This window comes from Malaclemys terrapin, chromosome 5 (genome assembly GCF_027887155.1).
Source record: "Malaclemys terrapin pileata isolate rMalTer1 chromosome 5, rMalTer1.hap1, whole genome shotgun sequence".
Lineage (NCBI taxonomy): Eukaryota > Metazoa > Chordata > Testudines > Emydidae > Malaclemys > Malaclemys terrapin.
Genome location: NC_071509.1, coordinates 14,660,799 through 14,681,991, shown reverse-complemented (window position 1 = coordinate 14,681,991; position 21,193 = coordinate 14,660,799). Strand labels below are relative to the sequence as shown.

At 45.5% G+C, this 21,193-nt stretch overlaps 1 protein-coding gene across 4 annotated transcripts in view; it reads right to left on the bottom strand.

Annotated features, from left to right (window-relative positions):
- REEP1 (receptor accessory protein 1) overlaps positions 1-21,193 on the bottom strand; it is a 101,685-nt gene that overhangs the window by 49,310 nt on the left and 31,182 nt on the right. For all 4 annotated transcript variants that reach the window (XM_054029771.1, XM_054029772.1, XM_054029773.1 and 1 more), the window contains exons 2-4: positions 10,101-10,173; positions 5,579-5,655; positions 3,184-3,304 (exon numbers count right to left, since the gene is read on the bottom strand). In XM_054029771.1, the coding sequence (XP_053885746.1) occupies positions 3,184-3,304; positions 5,579-5,655; positions 10,101-10,173 (271 nt within the window). The remainder of the gene's footprint in view (positions 1-3,183; positions 3,305-5,578; positions 5,656-10,100; positions 10,174-21,193) is intronic.

The following is a 21,193-nucleotide window of genomic DNA, read 5'->3' as shown; positions in this document are numbered from 1 at the left end:
GCAAGACAAAAAAAGCACAAGAAGGAAGAGTTCAGACCTCCTGTCCTCTCTCTCAAGGGTCAGGCCATCATTCATGGAGGTGGGAATCTCCCTCCCTCCTTCCCACCAGCTGGAGAGATATTTACAGCCAGTACTTGAAAAGGAAAAGAGGACGGCAGGGGAGCAGTAGCTTCCACTGAAACCTCTGGGAGTTGCTTTTATCCTGTGAGTGGAGAATTGGGCCTACAAGGCTTAGTGGTTACTGGATAACAATGCTGCAGAACGCTCATAGCCACTGGGGCTGTGTCTGGGCTTGTGTGCTTTTCTACATTCAGTACAATGGTTATCGAAATAACCTTCAAAGACACAGGAGACTGGATGGTAACAGGCTGCGGGGCCTTCCTCTGCGAGGTCACGGGTTTGAATTTAGTCAGAGATAGCTGTGCCCGGGAGCTGTTACAGTCCGATGGCTGTTTGCTGGCCTGAGTGACTGGGTTTGGTGGTTCCAGCCCGCTCCTTAATGGGCGGGAGCCCACATCTCAGCTCTCCCCATCCCACTTGTAGGCAGGCTAAGCAGAGGTGCCCAAGAGGGAGCAAGCATGGGGACTGAACTCCACTCTGCACCTTACAAATGGGCCCCCTAGAACAAGACTGAGGCACATTGGCGATGCAGTCAAGGAAGAGTGTGCACTGCCGCTCTAAGGACACTGCCTGTTTAGATAGCTACGCAGCGATCTTCCATCTCTTAGGTTGCTAGCATGGCACTATTTTCCCAACTGTAATTATTCTTTTCCTTATGTCTAAAATACAGATATGCCACATGATCAATGCCCATGTTCAGACAGTACGTTCACAGGGACACGTGATGCCTTAGATCTGCCCAACATCACCCCGTTCCCGTCAACGGAAGTTCCCCAGGCACACCAATGGCAACACACGGCCCAGAATACCAGAGCTGGAGTTATGTCGTCATGTCTAGAAGTACTATGAATACAGCACCTATTATCCACGGATCTCAAAGCACATTACAAACATTAGTGGCACGTGCAACACAGGCAAGTGTTTGTTATACCAATTTTACAGACAAGTTAGGTGATTTGTCTCAAGATCACATGGCAACTCTTTAGCACAGCTTGGAACAGAAAACCAAGCAGGCCCCACTCCTACCCAGTCCCCACTCCCCTAACCTGGAGAAGGCAGTACTTCCAGAAATGACACCCCAGCTACATGCAGTGTAGTTGTGGCCGCGTTGGAGCCAGGATATTAGAGAGACAAGGCGGGTGAGATAATATCTTTTATTGGATCAGCTTTTGTTGGTGAGAGACAAGCTTTCAGAGCTCTTCTTCAGGTCTGGGAAAGGTATTCTGAGAACCACAGATAAATGGAAGGTGGAACAGATTGGTTAGCATAAGTAGGTAGCACATATTGTAATTACAAAGTAATTACCACACACTAAGTAGAGTGGCCCATTAACTCATCTGCAGTCATAGGACAAAAAGAAGGTTAGTGGGGGCAAGGCTACACGACAAAATTAAGTCAACCTACATCATGTCAATGTACAGCCACCGCAGTAACTGAATCGGCTTTACACATCCACACCACGCTCCTTGTGTCCACGGTGCGCACCCTGACCAGGAGCACTTGCACCCATTTAACTGTCAGTGTGGGGCATTGTGGGACAGTTTCTGAAAGGCAGCAACAGACGATGTAAGCAACGCAGAGTCTACACGGACATAGACTTAAGTGCTACGTTTCTCGCAGAGGTGGAGTTATTAGTCGGTGTAGTGGGCAAGTTACATCACTGGGAGCTACATTTTATAGAATCATAGGACTGGAAGGGACCTCAAGAGGTCATCTAGTCCAGTCCCCTGCACTCATGGCAGGACTAAATATTATCTAGACCATCCCTGACAGGTGTTTGTCTAAACTGCTCTTAAAAATCCCCAATGATGGAGATTCCACAATCTCCCTAGGCAATTTATTCCAGTGCTTAACCACTCTAACAGTTAAGAAGTTTTTCCTAATGTCCAACCTAAACCTCCCTTGCTGCAATTTAAACCCATTGCTTCTTGTCCTATCCTCAGAGGTTAAGAAGAACAATTTTTCTCCCTCCTCCTTGTAACAACCTTTTATGTACTTGAAAACTGTTATATCCCCTCTCAATCTTCTCTTTTCCAGACTAAACAAACCAAAAAATTTTCAATCTTCCCCCATAGGTCATGTTTTCTAGGCCTTTAATCAATTTTGTTCCTCTTCTCTGGACTTACTCCAATTTGTCCACATCTTTCCTGAAATGTGGGGCCCAGAACTGGACACAATACTCCAATTGAGGCCTAATCAGCACAGAGTAGAGTGTAATAATTACTTCTTGTGTCTTGCTTACAACACTCCTGTTAATACATTCCAGAATGATGTTTGCTTTTTTTGCAAATGTGTTACACTGTTGACTCATATTTAGCTTGTGGTCCACTTGTGGTCCAGATCCTTTTCAGCAGCTCTCCTGTGTATCTACTTTAGTGTAGATGTGTAGTGTAGAGTTAGTTTATGTCGACCTATCTCTGTAGTGTAGATCAGGCCTGAGTTATAGATTGAATTTATGGTTTATTACAACAGTCTGTAACCCAATAACCCCATCTTTTTGTCCTATGACTGCAGAGGTGTTAACAGGCCACTCTACCTTGAGAGGTCCCTTAGAATATGTGCTACCTACTTATGCCAAACAATCTGTTCCACCTTCCATTTAACTATGATGCTCAGAATACCTTTCCCAGACCTGAAGAAGAGCTCTGTGAGGCTCAAAAACTTGTCTCTTTCACCAACAGAAGTTGGTCCAATAAACGATATTACCTCACCCACATTGTCACCCCAGCTACATTCAGTCAGCATTTCCAACACTGTGAAGTTTGTCATGCAAGGAAGAACTATTTTCAGGTTGGTATTTTCAAGGAAAACAAAATACATGTATCCCATCCTCCTAGGTTCCCCGGTGCCCAGACGTAGTTAAGTTATTCTGAATGAGCTCAGCAGCTGCTGATACAAAAAAAACAAACCCAAAGAAGATCAAAGAACAAAAATAAATAAAAGAAAAAGCAGTGACTCATCTTCTTGAGATGAAAGCCGTGGATACAGCTGACATACGGTAAACACACTCATTCCACTGTTGGGAGCCATCCACTCAGTTAGGGCATGAACACCTGTAATTACCTTTTCTTTTGAAGACAGTGTTGGGTGTACAAATTTTCTATACAGGAGGCTGGAGCCTTTTGTGTACGGAGACAGCAACCAAGCTACAAAAGCTATTTTCAGTTCATAATAGAATGGAAACCTATGGGAAAACAAAGATGACATAGATTCTTATTGACTGCTTCTCTGATGAGAATAGAAGCCCAAGGCAGTTAGCTATTGGCAGATTCATAGCTTAAGCTGGTTTCTGTCTACCTGAGTGTCCTAAGGATCTATCACCCACTTTCCCCCCACATTCACTCACACCCAGACTCTGGCTGAGCACTATGCAAAGTTTTCCTGGCAGCCAGGTAGCAGCAACATTATTTCATAGGGACCCTTACAGCCAATTAAGTGACAAGGGGTGCTGTATGCACAAAGGGGCCATGGAGGCTTCCTTTGCAGTGTTCCCAGCCCTTAGAGGCCTGGGGTGCAGAGAGAACACTTCCTATCACACCCGCCAGCAAACCAGCCTCTACAGCTTTATTTATACACCTTTCGTCTCTCTCTGCCTTTCTGCATTTCGATGGCACTTATCACGGAATCGAACCATCATTCCTTTCACATTATGCAGGCACTGTCATTGTCTGTGCTTGTACCGTGCGCAGCATAATGGGGCCCAATCCTCCCTGGGGATTTTTGGCACGACTGTAATATCCACAGAATAACAATTACTAATAAGAGATGTTCCCGTTATAACCACACATGTCCTTCCCTTTTGTTTTGCTAGCAGCACCGTTTTCTGACATGTTTTCTGCAGTTGGTTTACATGTCTCATTTCCCTCAATTAAGGGAATGTGTACACTGCAATCATGGGATGTGCGATTGCATCTTATCCAGACATACCCGAGCTAGCTTTAATCTTCACTGAGTGACGTCATAGCAGCACGGGCTGTACAAGCCCACTTGGAACTGTACACAATTACTTGTGTGGCTAGCCTGTGCTGTAGCCTGCACTGCTGCGTCTTCATCTCTGGAACCCAAACTAGCTAGATGAAAGCTAGCTCAGGTCCATATATGAGCTGCAGTCACATCTCCTGGATCAGGCCCAAATGAGTTAAAAAGACACACTGAAGTACCAACATAATTCCTCCTTATGGGCCAGATTCTGTGTGGTGGTGAGCTCCCTGAAACTCCCATTGAAAAGAGTGCTCCCTGCAGGTGATCGGCACCTTGTAGGTCTGGGCCTTTGGTGAGGTACAAGCGTAAGCATTAAGGACTTTAAACCCTTTGACATCTCCAGTTTCCACTGGCTTCAATGGGCGTTGGATCAGGCTGTATAAACAGTGGTCAAAATGGTACCTATCTAAGTGGCCTAATCCAAAGCCCACAGGAGTTTTCCCCCTCACTTCAGTGCAAGTGGCCTGATTTGCAGAGATGCTGAGCACCCAAGCTTCAACACCCCACTTTAACAATGGCCTGTGTTCCTCCTCTTCTAACCCCCTGCACGAAAACAGACTGGGAGGAAAGTGCAGGGTGCACAGGCTCGACCCCTTTGCAAACAAAGAATGTCACTTTCCTCTGTGCTCCCTATACACCCAAGCATCTATCTCAAAGGAAAAGGACAGAGCAGGAACAAGTAACACCCCCTGCTATTGGAACCCACTGCTGAGTGTGTGTTACAGACCTCTCTGTGCCCAGCTTGAATATCAATCTGCTACAGCCCTAGCTAGAAAACCCTGGCTCTCTAGCTTAAGCTTTAGCAGCTCATGCTTTTAGCTCTGGAGGTTCCCAGTTCCATTCCCAGTGTGTCAGACAAGATGGCAGCTCCCTCAACTGGGGCTGCAACAGACTCCTATCCTCTGTGGAGCAGGCACAGAGAGGAACACGTAACACACTGGGTTACCCTAGGGATTAGAAAGTTTTAGACGGGAAAAAGAGTTAAAGGCGTTTGTCTTATTCCTGTTTGTATCTTCCTCCTCCTCCTTCCTACCTCCATCTCTTCCTTCTCCCCATCCCTTTCTCTCCCCTCTTTCCCTTTTCCCCTCACTCATGTTCCCCTTTCCTTTCTCACACATTCCATCCTTTCCATATGCCTGTCTCCATCCCAACACCTGCACCAGTGTCCACAGCAGAAGAGGGCTGCTGGCTCTGCCATCCTCTGTTGACAGTAACAGACCCTCATCTGTCAACTGCTTTCTCACAGGCCCCTGAGCAGTTCCCCCGACGTTAGCATTTTCCAACCCCTAAATCTGGCAGCGCTAAGAGAGGAAGTGCTGGTCCTCCAAGCAAAACACGCCATGCACCTGACATTTAACCCCTTGCACAGGAAATGACACAGCCTTATAATCCTCTCTCTGGAGCTCTGTTCCCTTATAAACCCTTCTGTTTTCCTCCCCATCTCATTACAAACGCCCCACCTCGGTCTGCTGCTCACCAGCAAAGAAAAAGATCTGTGAAAGTCTCGGCTGTTGTGAAGAGTGCAAATATGATCCAGTACATCATCCATTTGACCTGTGAAGAGAAATCAGATATTTTATAATCATGCTGTTCGAGGAAGGCACAAATGTACAGTGATGGTATTTTACTCTTCTATGGTACAGCACCTTTACCCTGAGGATCTCAAAGCTCATCCCATCCACAACTGCCTGGTGATACTCTTATTGACCAGAAAACCTCAGAAACCTGTTGTTACAGAGAACTTAAGGGCTTTGCCAGGTGTTACCCAGCAAGTTGTCGCATAGGTATATTCCACAACACAAATCAGAGTCATGCACGAGCCCATGTGAAGAAGGAATTTGTCCCTTAGGATCAATCTGACCAACAGACGAAGTACTATAGTCAGACTCGCTGCTCGTATTCCACAAGGAGTTTCTGCTGTAGAATTGCTGTCCGACAGAGAATGATTTAGACACATAGTTGGATAACACTAGAGCATACAGATGATGCTGTATAACTTCCCTCTTCATCTGCAAATGCAAGTGCAACCCTGCTATCATGTTATCTTGTGCTGTAATCCCATCAGATCATGCCCAATAACCAGGGTTAGGTTAGGTCAATATACGGATCGGAGATCACCAAGTGACCTCTAAGTACTGCAGGAAGGAAAAGGTGCTTATGATTCAGTAGCTAGCACTGTTCCCTCTGAGTAAGTTCCAGCATACCCATATTTGCTGACAGGAGGAGCTGTGCTATTGGAGGTGTCCTCTCTCACATGACCTATGTAACCCACACCCACTCAGTGTGGTGCTCTCTACCCCTTTAGTGGTCGGGGCCATAGAAAGAGGTTGGTGAGCCTCCTGCAGCCAAGGCTCAGAGGTGGGTCTTTTAGCTTAGGCAGTAGAGGCTTGAAACGAATTCAGGGGTAACACTTGTTTTTCCTGGGCTGACAAGCCTACCAGCTAACGTACCGCCTGCAGCATAGACGGGCACAATAGTCTTCTTAATTTCCCATCTTAAACCATACTGTAGTGGTGTTGCATTACACCCCAGAGGCGGCTGCATTTCAGTGGTGGTCAGGAAACGCATTCTCCACCCTCACAGTGATGAATTTGATACAGATTAATTTTTTTTAAAAAGTGTTAATTGAAAAACTGTAAGGCTGAAAGCTTCTTGGTTATTTGTTTGTTTAGTTTGTTTTGGGTTTTTTTGGCAACCAAAAATCAACATGTTTTGACCAGTTGGGCAAACATTCTTTGTTTCACTGAAAATTTTTGCCTGACTGGTTGAAATTTTTCAGTTGACAAAAACAAATCAAATGTTTTTCCAATAAAACATTGTTGAATAGTGACATTTCCCATGGATATTGTGAACAATTTTTTTTGACCAACTCCCCTCAGTACATCTTAGCAACCTCACAGGGGTGCTACTAACTTTAATTAAGCAATATCTGTGAAGCACTTTAAGAGTCATAGGTCTTGTCTACACTAAAAAGGTGTACTACGGTAACTCAACCAGAATAATTAAGCAATACCACTCCTGGCAGGCCTTGTCCACACTTGGTTTGCTAGTATAGATATGTCAGGAGGGCTACACTGGCTAATCCCAACCAATACCCTAGTGGAGATGCAATTTATGCCACCAATAATTCTTTCGCCAATATAGTTTACACCAGTTACCCAAACAGAATAAGCTATACTGGCAAAAGTTCCTTTTTATCCATATAACAACATCTGCACTAGGACTTTTGCTGGCACAGCTATATCAGTTTGGGAAGCGGGGGGTGATTTCCTCACACTCCTAACTAACATAGCAAGGCCGGCAAAACTTTTAAGTATAGACCAAGCCCTACTGTGGATAAAGTATATCAGAGTAAAGGTGCTTTATACTGGTATAACTATTCCCACATGGGAAAGGGAATAAGTTATACTGGTATAAGGTACCTTTATTGATATAACTGCATCCATCCAAGGTAGGGTTTCTAATTGCAGAAAACCCAACACTCTTGCCCCGCCTCCTGCCCGCCCCAAGGCCCCACCCCTTCTCCATCTCTTCTCTGAGGCCCCGCCCCTGCTCACCCCATCCCCCCTCCCTCCATCTCTCACTCTCCCCCACCCTCGCTCATTTTCTCCAGGCTGAGCCAGTGGGTTGGGGTGTGGGGGTGAGGGCTCCAGCTGGGGGTGTGGGATCTGGGGTATGGCCAGGGATGAGGGGCTTGAGGTTCAGGAGGGGGCTCCGGGCTGGGGCTGAGGGGTTCAGAGTGTCGGAGGGGGGCTCTGGGTTGGGGCAGGGGTTCAGAGTGTGGAGGGGGCTCCTGTCTGAGGCAGGGGGTTGGGGTATGGGAGGGAATATGGGCTCTGGGGTGGGGGTGCGGGCTCTGGTGTGAAGCTGGGGATGATGGGTTCGGGGTGCAGGACTGGCCTCATGGCTAGGGCCACGGGGTTTGGAGTATGGGAGGGGGATCTGGGCTGGGGCAGAGGACTGGAGTGCGAGAGGGGGTGTGGGCTCTGGCTGGGGGTGCGGGCTCTGGGGTGGGTCCAGGGATGAGGGATTTGGGGTGCAGGAGGGGGCTCTGGACTGGGGAAGAGGTGTGGGAGGGGGTGTGGGATCCAGGAGGGAGTTCTGAGCTGGGGCAGGGGGTTCGGGTGCAGGAGGAGGCTTGGGATGCAGGCTCCGGGTGGTGCTGACCTCGGTTGGCTCCCAGGAAGTGGCAACATCTCCCTCTGGCTCCTAGGCAAAGGAGCAGCCAGTTGACTCCACACACTGCCCCCACCCACAGGTGCCGCTCCGGCAGCTCCCATTGGCCGTGGTTCCCGGCCAATGGGAGCTACGGAGCCGGTGCTTGAGACAGGGGCAGCGCGTGGAGCCCCCATGGCTGCCCCTCTGCGTAGGAGCCAGAGAGACATGCCAGCCACTTCCAGGGACCTACACGGAGCTGGGCAGGGAGCCTGCCTTACCCCACTGCATTGCCAACCGGACTTTTAATGGCCTGGTCAGTGGTGCTGACCAGAGCTAGTGTCAACCGGAGCTAGTGCCAGGGTCCCTTTTTGAACAGATGTTCAAGTCGAAAACCGGACACCTGGCAACCCTAACCCAAGGTCTTGTATTGGTATAACTATATTTGTTAAAGGAAAAGCACACCCCTAACTGACATAGTTATAACAAAACAACTTCCAAGCGCAGACCAGGCCTTTAGATGAAATGTGTTCTAGAAATGGAGAATATCATTGCTAGCTACCGCTGGGTGATGTTATTTGAACTGCCAGGACGTCAAAGGGGATTTATATAGCTGGAGTGGTGCAGCAGAGTCAGCTCTGCTAGTACATTTTGCCTCACATACCTGGCATGTCAAGCAGCCTTCATCTGGTTTACTTACAATGCTCACGACAAGTTAATGCTTTCAGATATAAAGAACTAATTTCACCAAGGGAAACGCTCGACTGGAAGAATCTCAAGAGCCTCTCCAAGTCACAGCTTGACACTGTGCTAAGGACACGTTAAGATAATCGTCAAAGCTGTCACCAAGACATGGAAATGGGCTTATCATCATTGAGCTGCTCAGATATTTGAAGAGTAAATACCTGAAGGCTCTTCAGTGTTCAGTACAGTTTAGATAGAAAACAAGATTGTGACAGGCAGTACAGACCCTTTGGGACACAGAAGGGGCCTTTGTGGATCATGCTAATCCCACATCCCACTTCCCCTAACAAAAGTTGGCAGTGTCGGCCTGAGCCATGGGACACTAGGACCCAGAGGCGTTCTTCTAGGAAAAAGGCAGGACAGCTCCACCCATTTGCCAGCCATAAGTTTATATAAAGAAGAGGCCATTCTGCTATGGAGGCTGTCTGCTTCTTTGGAGAGAAAGGGTCTCTGCTTCCTGAAAAAAGCAACAGAGGGTCCTGTGGCACCTTTAAGACTAACAGAAGTATTGGGAGCATAAGCTTTCGTGGGTAAGAACCTCACTTCTTCAGATACAAGAAGCGAGGTTCTTACCCACGAAAGCTTATGCTCCCAATACTTCTGTTAGTCTTAAAGGTGCCACACGACCCTCTGTTGCTTTTTATAGATTCAGACTAACACGGCTACCCCTCTGATACTTGCTTCGTGAAAGATATTCACAATCGTGTACTTTTGGTTTGCTAATTGCATTGCAAAACCTGTTTTGAGGGAGCAGCCAAAGGGCTTCTGAAGAGGCTTTATTTTGTTCTGCTCTCCTACAATAAATAAGCAAAACAAAACTGTATCTCAGGTATGGGCATCAAGCACCTTTTGAGATCAGCCATACAAGCACAATTATGCCACCATATGGAGGCATAAGCAATTTTTCAAAGGTCACAAGCAGAGCTAGGAAGAGAATCCAGCTCTCCTAACTTTCAGTCTAGGGCCCTATGCACCAGCCTACACGGCAGACTTCCCCAAGCCCTGGTTTACAGACTCACCTGGAATCAGGTAGCAACTTTAACATCTAATGATCAGAGACCATAAAACATAGCACAGGAGAAAAAAAAAACATTACTTACATATTCTTTAATATCCTTTGATTTTACAGCTTTGTAAGAATAATACGCAGGGTAAAGAGTGCCAAATATAATCCTGAAAGAAAAAAAAGAAATGGAGAAGCTTGATTTCCTGTCATAGGGAAATATTTTTTCCTTGTTAACTGCATTTCTTGCACCTGTAGAAAGTGTTAGTAGGTTCTGATCTAGGGCTACAATACACCATGCACTGCGTTCCTCTGTGGTCTACAGTATAGGGCTGATCCTGCCTCATTGACCTAAGTGACAATTTTGCCATTGATTTACATGGAGCAGGATTAGGGCCAAGATTGTTTTCCCTCTTTTGTGACTTTGAGGCTGCATTACATTTAATAGGCACCTCCCGAGGAAAAGTATCAAAAAGAGTGACACATCAGCATTAAAACAAGTCAGAAAAACAAACCTCCAGGAAAAGGTAAATGTAATTTTAAAATAATCTACCATGACACAGCAAAGAAGGTTTATTAGTTGTTTTTAGAGATGGGACAAACTGGGAACCATTTATGTGAAATCCCCATCCTCCGCCCCACCCCCCAAGGAAACTTAAGAGGGGAAGAGGGACAAAATGGCACTCAGATTACACCTGGTTTTGGTTTGACAATATTCGGGCCCAATCCTGCACTCAGATCAGGGCAAAAGGAATCCTACATGGCCCTGTTGACTCCAACTCTAAAGCCCCTCAAGTTTTCCGTGTCTGAAAGAGACACTACCAGGTTCAAAATCATAGAGCTGTAAAAAAGAATCCTGAGACTACTACTAGGACCTTGGAGTTTAAAAAGTGAGGGAATGTTTAAAAATCTCCTTTCCTCTTCACTATTGGTGCTGCTTGTTCTCTTTGATCATTTCTTTAAATGTAGACTCTGAAAATATGCTAATAATTTCTACTTTCTTCTAGACAGGTTTTAGTCAATTTTCTCTGCGACTGCAGGATACTGAAATGTTTGGACTGAAAATTGAGCAGGGGAATGTTTATTGGCTTTAAAAAAAATACACGTTTCCACTGGACTTTTTCTTAATTTCATGTAAAGATTTCCATTGTTCTTAGGGTTTATCAAAGCTCATTGTTTCAAAACCTAAACTTAGAGCCATATTAACCTGATATTATCCTTTCCATTTTGCCAGTTATGTTCCCCTGCCAAGGGACTTAATTACATTTATGGCCTATTCATGGATGATATATTAAAAATTTACTCTCCCCCATGCAGCTCGCAATTGTCCCTCCCAAAGCTGTCCTCAGGAAAGCATTTGTAAAAGAACAGAGTGAGACTGCACACTATCTTGATTTGCAAAGCACTGCGCTAGCACAATTTGCAGGGTATTCATCATGCCTACTGTAGCGTAATTTAACAAAACCCAAAGCATGATGCAGACTTCAGAAAAGCAGCCACTGAGTGAGGAGCTCAATGTTTTGCAGACGTTTCATGCTGGCTTCAGAAAGAGCTGCTGGAAACTGGGAGCACTGAATCTATTTTGTACATCAGAGATGTGCTGTAAGTAGGGATTAGATAATATGCCCAGAGAGAAGATTCTGGGAAAACACATTCATTGTTCTCCCTAGAAATATCTTAAACAACAGTGCTGTTTAAGGCAGGGGAGACACACAGACAAAGGTCCTGATCCTATTCTCGTTGAAGCTAAACAGCAAACTTTCCACTGACATCAGTGGTAGTGGGATCTGGTCCAGTGAAGATAATGCTAGAAGAGGCAGAGTTTCTCTGCACAGCTCAGAAAAACAATCATGCACATGAATGATTTTTCCCCCCACCTCATTTATAAAAGTTCCTCATTTCTGTCCCAAGCCATTTCCCTCCCTCCCTGAGCTGGTGGCTATCACATGCTCTTGTTTCCTGAAGAGATTCCAACGTCTGATGATTTATATTTGCTTCCTCAGTTTATGCCAATAACAGAAACTAACTTGGTCTTAGAGGCAAGTGAGTTTACAGAATCTCTGGAACACAGTTATATATGGCAAATACTTGGAAAGTTTCCTGTGGAGGAAGGGAAGCCTTACTATTTTGTTTACCTAAAATATACAGCATAATTAATAGGCTGATGTGCCTTCCCCGTGGGGGTTATGTAACAAACTTCAGATTTTCCTGACCGTACAGAGTGGGTGTGTATCATCCAGGCAGTTGTGGTTTAATAGACTGAGCCCTAGGGTAGGAAACTTAGTCCTAGTCCTGCTAACTTGCTGGGTGACCTGGAGCAACTCACTTAACCTCTTTGTGCCTCAGTCTCCCTATCTATAAAATGGGCAGCGGGGCTCCAGCTTCAGCCCCGGGTGGCTGGGCTCAGGCTCCAGCTTCAGCCCTGGATGGCAGGGCTCAGGGAGGGAGCGCCACTTCCATCCCCAGACTCACCTCAGCCTGTCTGGGTTGGCGGGGGGAGCTGGAGTGCAACAAAAAATTGCAGCGTTGCCGCAGAAGAGAGATCTCCTCCTGCTGCTAGCAGAAGTGGTTGCCTCACAACCACTGAACTCCATGAGCAGGCAGCAGCTAGCCAAGGAGACACACCACTGCTCTGCCCTGCTACATTAGCACTTCAGGGCCAAATGGACAGTAGAAATCTGCCACGCATCGCCTTTGGTTGGGGTTCTGCAGGCTTGTCTATTTAAGTTTAAGGGCCCCTGGATAAAAACAAGGTTGAGAACCACTGCTCTAGCCCATCCAAAATGGAACAACGAAAATCACCTCTCGCCCATCTCTCAAACCACGTCACTCACCCATTCAAATTCCTCCACTGGCTCCCCTCTGGCCTGCCAAGTCAAGTCTGAGAGTCTCATCTTTGCCTTCAAATACTGCTCCTGCCTAAACACCCCTATACCGGTGTCTTACACCGACCCATCTCTTCCATAATGACGACAGTCTTGCTGTTTTCTTATGCCACTTTTTCTTTGTGCCTTCGCCCACGCTGCACCAGGCTCCCAGGCTATCTTCATTCAAATTCTTCCCAAATGTCTACTCTGTCCACAAAGCCCTCATCCCCTTTATGTATCACCATCCCAATTCTAAAAATAAAACAAAACTGCTCACCACCACCCCCGCAAAAAAAAACCTCTGGTATCTTCTTCTTTTGAGTCCCTCAATGTGGCTTTTGGGTGACCTTTTAGCCTTGGGGTGGGAAATGAACTGTCCAAAACACAAAGGCCTAAAAGTCTTGTACAGGCGACCATCTTCACTGCCAAGCTAGAAATTAAATTGGGGAGCACCCGAGACAGACATATGAGCGGCTACTGCTTGAGCTATAGTCAAGGGTCTCTACCTGGAGCTGTAAGAGACTCGCAGATTCACTGAATTGGGCCCAGAGTGGGGGCTTGTGACACACTCACCAATAGGTCGCATCAGCTTGCTCTCAGCACCGAACAGAATCATGTAGCAGTTAGTATATTATTCCAACATATCACTGGGGTCTACATTAATTATAACCACTTAGCAAAAAGATGTGGGAATGACTGCGCACAGCTCAGTGAAGACCTCTGCTTATTGTGCAGAAGTGGGCAAAAACTTAAGCAAAATGTCAGGGTACCTCAGGAATGGGATGGAGAATAATCCTGATAATATTACAGTGCCATTATACAAGTCAGTGGCACGCTCTGAGCTGGGACACTGTGTTCCCTTCTGGCCACTCTCTCTCTCAAAAAAGGATATCATGAAAACTGAAGGGGACTGGAGAAGGGTAATGAAAATACATTGCGGCACCTGGAAAGAGTTCCACGTGAAGAGAGGTTGAAGTGATTGGGATTGTTTATTTTAGAGAGGAGGCAAATAGAGTGGCCAGGAGAGGGGTGTAAGAACTAACAGAGGGTCTAGAGAAGGTAAATCAGACACCTGCCCTCCCCCTCAATACCAGGACCAGAGAATGTTCAATCAAACTGAAAGAACAAATTTTAAACCCACACAAGGAAATACTTTTCTGCACAACAAACAATTAACCTGTGGAACTCAGTGAAGTAAGACATCATTGAGGTCAAGAGCATAAGAACGTTCAAAACGTTACGTTTATATATCCAGTTACATTAGATAGGATTTTTAAATAAACGTTTGTGAGTCAAGTCAACCATTAACTGACCAGGGAGAAGAAGAAACTGCCCATTATGACATTTCATGCACCTTCCTCTGAAGCAGATGATAGCAGCCACTGTTTGGCTCCGGATACTGGACTAAAGGGACCAGAAATCTGATCCGATGCGCAGTTCCTAAATTCTTGATAATACACACCCCTGAAGGACGCTGGCCTGTCCCACACCCAATTCTCGGTCAGGCCCTTCAAACAAAAACCTCACAAGCAACACAAAATAAAGCTATTCCCCTAACTAGCACTGGGCTGCAGGAACCCAGAGACCTTTTGTTCCATGCTGCTCCAGGACAAGCCACAGGACCCACCTCCCTCCTACAGCTTTTCTTCTTCCACCTCTCTCAGCCCTTTATAGACATCACCTGACCCCTTCCCAGCTGGGTCTGATAATCAAACAGGACTGGCTGGCCACCAGCCTTTAGAGGAACAGACCACGCTATTGCAACTCCATAGTCTGGGAATCAGCATCAGAGCTGGGATTAGAATTCAGGACAGCCTCATTCCATATGCTAAACGCTAAACCACTAGACATTGTTGGCTCCCTGACAAGGTCCTGGTCCTACAAACATACATGTGCACAGGGTTACTCACATACCCAATCTAGTATTCACTGAAGTCAATGGAGAAACCTACTGACTTCAATGGGCATTGGACCAGACTCATAAGCAGTTCCCTGTGACATCAATGAGTCTGTTAGAGTGAGTAATTTTACTCACATGGGTTTGCAGGATCTGGCCCTTAATGTTATAAACACACAGCACGGTGCTGCTGGCACCGCAAACCTGTCGAGCTTTGCTGTTTTGGCTACCATGTCATCAGAGCCTCTAGATATTTGGATGGCAGGGCACATCCTTTAGAGCACTGTAGAACAAACAAGACAAATGCAGCAAGCCTTTTTTCATGAATAGCTGATGTTTCCATATTATTAGCACAAAGCAGCCAAGACTAAGAACTTCTGCTTCAATAAGGGCCTGGATACACTTTTGAATTGCTGAAATATTTTGGTCTTCTCAACATATTTGTTGGGCAGCATATGCTTCTTATAGTACTTAGTAGCAGCTGCACAGTTTCGGTGCCAGGATTCCTTGCTGAGGCTGCCAACAAGGGTGCCAATGGACTTGTGATCATTATTATTAGTACGAAGCGATGTTTTCAGAGTGCCATCAATTTGCACAGGGCTTTGCACAGATTTTTTAAAAAGGCAGCCTCTGCCCCAAAGGGTTTACAGTATAAATCTAACAGGTGTGGAACATGGAGCTAGCTACTAACTGTGGTATATAACCTATCACAGGGGTCGGCAACCTTTCAGAAGCGGTGTGCCGAGTCTTCATTTATTCACTCTAATTTAAGGCTTCGCGTGCCAGTAATATATTTTAACATTTTTAGAAGGTCTCTTTCTATAAGTCTATAATATATAACTAAATTATTGTTGTATGTAAAGTAAATAAGGTTTTTAAAATGTTTAAGAAGCTTCATTTAAAATTAGGGTGACCAGATGTCCCGATTTTATAGGGACAGTCCCGATTTTGGGGTCTTTTTCTTATATAGGCTCCTATTCCCCCCACTCCCTCTCCTGATTTTTCACATTTGCTGTCTGGTCACCCTATTTAAAATTAAATTAAAATGCAGAGCCCCCTGGACCGGGGGCCAGGACCCGGGCAGTGTGAGTGCCACAGAAAATCAGCTTGCGTGCCGCCTTTGGCACGCGTGCCATAGGTTGCCTACCCCTAACCTATCATTTAAATCAGCTTCTGTATCAGATGACTGGAGGATACCTAATGTGACGCCAATTTTTAAAAAAGGTTCCAAAGTTGATCCTGGCAATTACAGGCCGGTAAGCCTAACTTCAGTATCGGGTAAATTGGTTGAAATTATAGTAAAGAACAGAATTGTCAGACACATAGATGAACATGATTTGTTGGGGACGAGTCAACATGGTTTTTATAAAGGGAAATCATGCCTCACCAATTTACTACAATTTTTTCAGGGGGTGAACAAGCATGTGGACAAGGGGATCCAGTGGACATAGTGTACTTAGATTTTCAGCAAAAAGAAGAACAGGAGTACTTGTGGCACCTTAGAGACTAACAAATTTATTAGAGCATAAGCTTTCGTGGACTACAGCCCACTTCGAAGTGGGCTGTAGTCCACGAAAGCTTATGCTCTAATAAATTTGTTAGTCTCTAAGGTGCCACAAGTACTCCTGTTCTTCTTTTTGCGGATACAGACTAACACGGCTGCTACTCTGAAACCTTAGATTTTCAGAAAGCCTTTGACAAGGTCCCTCACCAAAGGCTCTTAAGAAAAGTAAGTTCTCATGGGATAAGACGGAAGGTTCACTCATAGAACAGTAACTGGTTAAAAGATAAAAAACAAAGGGTAGGAATAAATGGCCAGTTTTCAGAATGGAGAGAGGTAAATAGTGGTTTCCCCCGGTGGTCTGTACTGGGACCAGTGCTATTCAACATATTCATAAATGAGCTGGGAAAAGGGGTAAACAGTGAGGTAGCAAAATTTGCACACGATATAAAACTCAGCAAGATAATTAAGTTCAAAGCAGACTATGAAGAGTTACAAAAGGGTCTCACAGAACTGGGTGACTGGGCAACAAAATGGCAGATGAAATTCAATGTTGATAAATGCAAAGTAATGCATATTGGAAACATAATCCCAACTATACATATAAAATGATGTGGTCTAAATTAGTTGTTACCATTCAAGAAAGAGATCTTGGAGTCAGCCATTGTGGATAATTCTCTGAAAACATCCACTCAATGTGCAGTGGCAGTCAAAAAAGCTAACAGAATTTTGGGAATCATTAGGAAAGGGATAGATAATAAGACAGATAATATCATATTGCCTCATATAAATCCATGGTACATCCACATCTTGAATACTGCTTGCAAATCTGGTTGCCATATCTCAAAAAAGATATATTGGAATTGGAAAAGATACAGAAAAGAGCAACAAAAATGATTAGGGGTATGGAACAGCTTCCATATGAGAAGCGATTAATAAGACTAGGACTTTTCAGCTTGGAAAACAAATGACTGAGGGGGGATATGATAGAGATCTATAAAATCATGACTGGTGTGGAGACAGTAAATAAGGAAGTGTTATTTACTCATAAACAAGAACCAGGGGTCACCGAATAAATTAATAGGCAGCAGGTTTAAAGCAAACAAAAGGAAGTATTTCTTTACACAATGCACAATCAATCTGTGGAACTCCTTGCCAGAGGATGTTGTGAAGGCCAAAACTATAACAGGGTTCAAAAAATAACTAGATAAGTTCATGGAGGATAGACTCATCAATGGCTATTAGCCAGGATGGGCAAAGATGCAAAAACAAATTCTGGAGTGCCCCTAGCCTCTCTTTGCCAGAAGCTGGGAATGGGCGACAGGAGATGGATCACTCGAGATTGCCTGTTCTGTTCATTCCCTCTGAATCACCTGGCATTGGCCACTGTCAGAAAATAGGATACTGGGCTAGATGGACTACTGGTCAGACTCAGTATGGCCATTCCTATGTTTTTATGAGCTAGGTAAAGGAATGAGTCAGGGGAAAGGTTAAAGCAAATGCAAATAATGTGAGTCACACCATGTGCCGAATGATGCTGTGATATTTTAAAGTAAAGACTCAGGTAAGGCAAGAGGGGAATCAGCAGAAGACTACGACTAAAGGCTCCAGCGTGGTATTCACGAAGGCAGGGGGTGCTTACAGACTTTGTCCCAGAAAAGTCATTGCAAAGTGGCCACTAGCCAGCCGTGAATTGGCCCTGTTATGTTTTATCAGCCCTATAGACCCACTCTTCCACACAACCTGCAGAATCGGCCGGGCACAGAGAGGGGAGGACATGGCACCAACCCAGATCTGCACACTCCCATTGAATGCTGGGAATCTGGCAGAGACCGGGACTCCCTGAAACACAATCCCTCCCAGAGCAGCTGCTCCTGGAGCAGTGCATGGCCAGGCCACCCTGAGAGCAGGAATGTGCTGATGGGGCACCACTGAGCTCTTCGCATTCAAACAGAAATCGCATAATTAAAAATAAATAAATAAAACAACTGCTCTGCCTCCTTGCTTTTCTGCTGCATCTCTCCCCATACCCACCTGTATTTCACCTGTTTAGACCCTAAGCTCTTCAGGGGCAGTAGGGATCTTATACTGGTACTATAGAAATCCGATAGCAAACTCCAGGAACCCCACCATCCTGCAGAAGATGCTTCTTTAAAAAATTCAAGTTCAAGCCAAGATGATTTCTTAGGGTGTCCCCACAAAACACAGATCCCCTCTGCCAGCGCAAGCCCTAGCCATTAAAACACTGACCCCTCCCTGCCACATGGCCCATGTAATGGAAAGGCTGGTGATAACATGCTCATTGCTCTTTTTGATTAAATTTCAAAATAAGGAGAGTTGGGTGACTGCTTACCACATAACTAGCTAGAACCTAGGGTATATCTACAGCAGAGAAAAACCCACAGCTCGGGATCAGGCCTGTTTCATTGTTGTGTAGAAGTCTACACAGCTGGCACGGGTCAACTGAGGGTTTTTCTTTGCTGTGTAGACATATCCTTAGAGGGAGAGCTGTCCTTGAGTGGGTCTAATTTAAGTAGCCTTGATCCCCCTTAAAGCAGGACGTGCCTCTCTCAGCTGACTCCACCACTTTTTTTTGGCTTAGGCACTCTTGAAGAAGCGACTGGAAGCCAGCCAGTCATGAACAGTCAAAGAGATGGCTGAGGAAGTGGCCTTAGCTAACCTGTGACTATCCTGTTCTCCCAAGCCCATTTTCAGAGCCCTGAGAACGGAGCAGCATGGGTGGGGTGCCAGGGATAGACAGCTCTCCTTGTTGTGGTGGAGACTAGAGAGCTGGTCTATTTGCCTTGCTGCAGGCAAAACAATGGCCTAGGTTTTCACCACGTAATTTCTGTTACTCATAATCCTGGCTCCATTTCCTTTGGAAGGTTTTGGGAGGTGGGGAGGGAAGAAGACGGTGAAAACCTGGAGAACTGCTCTGTGTAAGCTCGAAAGCTTGTCTCTCTCACCAACGCAAGCTGGTCCAATAAAAGATATCACCTAGCCCATCTTGTCTCTTGAGAAATCGTTTTGACAAATTCTGCTGTTAGTTTTGAATGCAGTGGTCCATGGGCCACCATTGGGGTACAGAGCTGTTCCTAAGGACCCAGAGCAGGACATACACCTCTACCCCAATATAACGCGGCTCGATATAACATGAATTCGGATATAATGTGGTAAAACAGTGCTCCGGGGGGGGGGGGGGGCTGCGCATTCCGGTGGATCAAAGCAAGTTTGATATAACGCAGTTTCACCTATAACGTGGTAAGATTTTTTGGCTCCCGAGGACAGCATTTTATCGGGGTACAGGTGTATTTTGAGAACCAAGCCATGTGGGATTGGGAGGTTGAGAGAGTCTCTGTCTTTTACAATTTAGTTCACAAAGTGAAAAGGTGACTGGTCCGCACAAAATGAGAGATTGCTGAATGAGGCCAGACACAACACACGCCCATTTTTGGAACCAAATCTGCACCAAGCTTTCTCTGACGTCAGCTCAAGTGTCCACACCCACACATATCTGATGTACAGAAAGGAACCGGAAATGCTGAAATGCTAATACAGTACCTGCTGGGTGGGCTTTTGGCATCTGGGGAGGCTTGGGAGGCAGTTTGGGGGCTGTGGGATAAAAACATTAGCTGGCTGTTTCTGCTAAAATGATCAGCAGTGACATCGTTAACAATGTAGCTATTTAAACGGACATCTTTCTCCTACTGCCGCCCCCACTCTCACTGTCCATTAAGTGTAGCTCTCATTACTTTGAGTTATCAGGCACTGTGAGGAGTGTGCACAGTGCTTGCAACTCCTCTCTCCTTGTGCATCCCACAAACAACTGCTTCATGTAGTCCCTTTCTCAGAACACGCTTCTTTGTGGAGAAGCCTTTCAACAATCATTCACCAAGAGATCTGTAGGGGCAAATCTCCACCTCTTTGAGACTGAATCATCTAATTGTAGGAGACTTGGGACCAGATCTTCAGAGGGGCTGAGCTCAGCCCCTCTGAAAATCAGGCCCTAGTGCATTGTGTGTCTGTAATTTTATGTCCAAGGTAGTGTCTAAGGGCTGGTCTACACTGAGGGGGGGGATCGAGCCAAGATACGCAACTTCAGCTACGCGAATAGCGTAGCTGAAGTCGAAGTATCTTGGATCAAATTACCTAGGGTCCACACGGCGCAGGATCGACGGCCGCGTCTCCCCCATCGACTGCACTACCGCCGCTCGCTCTGGTGGAGTTCCGGAGTCGACGGTGAGCGCGTTCGGGGATCGATATATCGCGTCTTAACGAGACGCGATATATCGATCCCGGATAAATCGATTGCTACCCGCCGATACGGCGGGTAGTGAAGACGTACCCTAAGATACTTAGGGCAGGGTTATGGCTTTCCTTGTCTACTGGCAATTTACAATCCTAGATGGGGTGGGTTATGTGGGGAGGGCATATATGCAGGGCATATATGGTGGAAAGAGAGTGTTTTTTAGCAGCACTACATTATGTTGGTATAGATTATATTTGATTATGTGATTTAAAATTTGTTTTGTAAATGAGCCTACAGATTTATGATAGACTCATGGCATAAAAGGGAAATTAATAAAGTATAGTTTAAAGAAACAAACCTATTTTCTAGGATATAGTTGATGCAGTAAATGCCTATTTCAATGGCACATCAGTAATCAGGCACTGCATAACTGTTATAATACAAACATATAAAGATCATGCTGCAAAGATTGTGTTGTTTTAAGTTATGTTACATTTATGTATATGTATTAAAACTAAATTAAATATATATGTGTGAATCTTAGTTTAGGGGTTAAACTTACATTCTTTATACACCCCAAAACTCAATTACAGTTTTGGGACATGCATGGATTTCAGGATCAGGCCCTTAAAGTGTTACCATTGGTTGGTGAAGTAATGGGAAATGCAAAAACCTG